Below are 4,293 nucleotides of genomic sequence, written 5' to 3' on the forward strand. Positions count from 1 at the left end.
TCAATACTTTATTTTGGTGATTTTTACTTGTTAAGTAAAAACTGTTCAGTATAATAAAACTGATAAAATTAAAATTAATGATTCATCAATAGAAATATTCTAAAGAATAAACATGGGTCTGCAGACCCATATCTATGCGCCTTGATGGCCGAATTAGTCTTAGAATGCAAGGGCTAGTTACTTTGTGTGTGTACCTGCTAGTACAGAATTCCTAGAATACCTTGAAAAATCACAACAACATAAATTTCTTCCAGATTTAGCCACCTAAAATTAACTGCTGTTGATTTTAGGTTTTATCTCTCTAAGCTTTTTTATTTTATCTTTATTTATTTGGCCCAGGGTCTCGCTACACAGTTTGGACTTGTAGTGATCCTCCTGTCTCAGCCTCCCCAACACTGGGATTACAGGCGTGCACTACCACCCGGTCTCAGTTGCCAGTGCAGCATGTGGTACCACTGAGCTATCTCCCGGGCCCCTCTAAGCTGTTTTCTTTTATGCACTTATGTATCCTTTCGAATAAATTTAGTAATACCTATTTGCTCATATTAGTACTCTATTACACCACCATTTTCCCTGCTGCGCAGGATTTCATCCTGTGGAACAAACCTCAGCTTACCCCTTCACGTCTTTTCAGTGCTTCATGATCTAAGCGGCGGTGCAGAGTGGGCGCCCGACGGTGGTTCACACCCTTCTCTTGTCCCCAGGTTTTCGTGCCCTCTCCTGCACCAGACCGCCGCTCTGCCTATCCTCTGAGTGTCGTCTCAGCACCTTGGTCACACTCATGGCACCATGGCCAGCCCTCAGGAGCACCTGAGCTGCTCCTCCTCTCCACACTTACCCTTGAGTGACAACAAAGCCCTCAACGTCCTGCAAGATGAGCTCGCAGCTATGGGGAACCGCCCCTCACTCAGGCTCCCGGAGGACCAGCAGGAAAAGGGCGCTGCGCGAACAGAGGTCATCGAGAGCGCGGGCAGCCCGGTCGCCACCACGGTGTTGACCAGCGTAAGCGAAGACTCCAGGGACCAGTTTGAGAATAGTGTTCTTCAGCTTAGGGAACAGGATGAGTCGGAGACAGCTGTACCTCAGGGGCACAGCAGCACTGTGGAAGGGGAGAACACCAGTGGGGCCGAAGACATCAAGATCCAGTTCAGCAGGTCTGGCAGCGGCAGCGGCGGCTTTCTCGAAGGACTGTTCGGATGCTTGCGGCCCGTGTGGAATATCATTGGGAAGGCATATTCCACTGATTACAAGTTGCAGCAGCAAGGTAAGCTAATGTCTAGATCCGCAAGGTGTTCCTTGCATACATACGCCATCGCCATCCCCGCACGCCCACCGCTGCTAACTAGATAACCTTTGACTTGTGGGTAAATTGAAAAACTCGGCCAAATGGCTACCCACCCTTTTCAGCCTGAGTGGGACATTCACATTCGCTGGATCCTTTCTCGTTAGAGCCCTTCTTTTGTGGTTGCCCAGTGGTTGTGCAGTCGAATGGATATCCATGATAGATTATATACAAGACAGTCCACGAGTTCTAAGAAGAAAATATCGGAGCTCCTGTTTATTTCATCATTTTCATGCATGTCTTCAGATAGAGCAGATATTCCAATATAGTTGTGAGATATATAAGTTATAAGTAAATCACATTATGAGAATATGCTTAAATTTTTCATCAGTAGCCTCTATATATTTGTTGGTAGTAATGTGCAGTCCGAATTACAGATGGAAGTAGCACACCTACAGTACCAGCTACTCAGAGTCAGGGGCCGCAGGATCACTTGAGCCCAGGAGTGTGAGGCCAGCGTGGCCACCCAGGGAGGCCTCTTCTCCAGCAAAGCTTGATGGCCAGTGGACTGATTCAGAACTAGGCAGAAGTCACATGGTAATGCCCTTGAAGAGGGCAGAATGCCTTATTATTATAAAAGGGTATTACTATTTTATACTAAAGATATAGAAGCTCACGTTTTGAAATATTTAACCAATCTAGAGAAACACATTAGTTCCAGGCTCTGTACCTTTTCAGGTAGTAAATTTTTAACTTCCATCATGTGTAACAGATACTTCAATCCAAGTTATTATGGTTTTAAGTTAGAAGGGACACATAGCCTACTATTCTTTACAGCTTAATTTTATTGTCTAAAAGAACATTTTTTTAATAACAAAAGTAATAATTTATAACATGTTGAAAATGCAGGCAAATTCCCTCAAGAAAGTTAAAATAATCTGTCTCTTGAGAGTAGCCACCTCTAAATTTAAGAATGTCAATGGGCAGTTGCCACCCAGTGGAAGAACTCCTGCCTAGCACGCGCTGGCACTTGGTTTGAGCTCTAGCACCGAAGGGGAGAAAAGAATATATGATGTTGTCTATTTGTGTATATGTACATGCTTTTTAAAAAATTGAATCATACCATTTTGTAACATTTTTTCACTTCCTATTGCAAATATTTTCCATTTCTTAACCATGACATCATTAATTAGCACCATCATTTTAGTGGTTTACATAATCCTAAATTGTCCAAATGGGCCAATATTTATTTAAGCAATTCCCTACTGCTAGATTAGGTGTTTGTATTTTTCGTGATCAAAAACCACATTGCAGTGAACCTTTGCCTAATACTTCTTTTCACACATTTTTTTCTTCTTGGTACTAAGGGTTGAACTCACGACACTGTACTTGCCGTGCAAGCGCTTAAGCCACTGAGTTCCCTCCCGAGCTTACACACATCTTTGATTAGTTCCTAAATTCCTAGGTGAGTTAGATTGAAAAGATGCATTCTTGTTAAGGCTTTTAATATGCACAACAGTGGCATTATTTAAGTAATTCAGTTGTTTGTTTTTCTTTAATTCTCTCATCAAGAAATTTTGGAAGGAAAAAATATAGACCAAAAGTGAGATTATGTTGTCTATTTTGTAACTGAATTTTGGACTTAGTGACCCTCCCTTGAAAACCCATTCATGTCTTTTATTTGAGATTATTGACAGCTTTTCCAGAGGAGCCTGTTGACATCAATCACATTAACCCCTCTTGTCATGCGTTCTATTTTTCTGTTTCTGAAGCACGTTCTCTTAAGCTACGCACCGGCATCCTACACTCATTCCCCATAAATACATGGGGTTAACTGGTAAATGTAGCAATCTCAGGTGCTTTTCAGGATTTGTCTATCACAGCATCTTTTTCTATTTAATGTAGGGCCAGGGAGATGGCTCGGTGGAATAAGCACTTTCCTACCAAGTTCAAGGGTCTGAGTTCAATCCCTGGTTCTGCCAGAAAAAAAAAAAAAAAAAAAAAAAAAAAACACCATATCTATTTAATGTAGAAATTCTTTGTCTTGCGTATCTGTCTCTTTCCTACGTATTCCAGTTACCCTCCCATGTCTGTCTCCCGCCACGATTTTAAGGCTTTCTGGAAATGAAAGTTGTTCCTTGTCACACCTATGTTAAACAGTATTATTCCTTTAAAAAGTGGACATGAGAAATAGTTTTTAATCCCACAATCCATTCTTAATAACCATATTTTAATTTATTCTCTTTTAAAAGTTTCCTATTTTCTGCTTATACACACAACTCACATGTATTCATTTATGTAATAAACTGCATTTGGTTTTTAGGGTCTTGTCTATTCTCATGCTTATTTGGGGGATAATGTGGAAGTCTCAATATCCAAAGGCATCAAATTTATAAACAGGGGCAACAGATACATCCCATGTATCTACTAAAAGGAGTCTTAATTTGTTTGTTGTTCTACAAATTTGCATTTAATTTGTCTCCCAGTGGATCATGTGATTTCAGAAAGGCTTCTTTCAGGAATAATTAAGAAACTGATCTAGTCAGCTTAAGACTTACAAGGGTTCAGCAGATGCCCAACCCTTCAGCAGATTGCAGGATATCCTGCTGAGAGCTGGGGTTGCTTTGGCCTGAAAAGAGATTTGCCAGCCAGAAACTGAATGCACTGTTTTCCTTGTGGGTTCTGGGATCAGGGAGCTAATCTCTAATCCTGCCTTGCAGCCCATCAGAGGATAACCCATGTAGCAAACAGATGTGTCCCTACATTTGGTGTTTAGGAGGAAATTTCACTAGATTTTTAAAATTTTAATGATGTCCTCATTTCCCCTTAATAATGTGAATAGTGAAACCAAACTATGGTCATGCAGGTTATTGAAATCTTTTATTGCCAAATAGTCTTTGGTCTCAAAGCAGGCATTTTGATACCCAGGTATGAATAAATGAAGAAGTTTCACCTTAGCGTGGGTGACCATTAGGGTTTTTCTCAGACCTAGCAGTCATTAAAAAAAAAAA

General features: G+C 41.0%; 1 protein-coding gene across 3 annotated transcripts in view; it reads left to right on the forward strand.

Moving 5' to 3' along the window:
* Positions 1–4,293, forward strand: part of Map3k13 (mitogen-activated protein kinase kinase kinase 13) — a 142,192-nt gene that overhangs the window by 88,279 nt on the left and 49,620 nt on the right. For all 3 annotated transcript variants that reach the window (XM_023700925.1, XM_004640873.2, XM_023700924.1), the window contains exon 2: positions 705–1,264. In XM_023700925.1, coding sequence (XP_023556693.1) covers positions 790–1,264 — 475 coding nt within the window. In that variant the 5' untranslated portion in view covers positions 705–789. The remainder of the gene's footprint in view (positions 1–704; positions 1,265–4,293) is intronic.

This window comes from Octodon degus, unplaced genomic scaffold (assembly GCF_000260255.1).
Source record: "Octodon degus isolate 3935 unplaced genomic scaffold, OctDeg1.0 scaffold00128, whole genome shotgun sequence".
NCBI lineage: Eukaryota > Metazoa > Chordata > Mammalia > Rodentia > Octodontidae > Octodon > Octodon degus.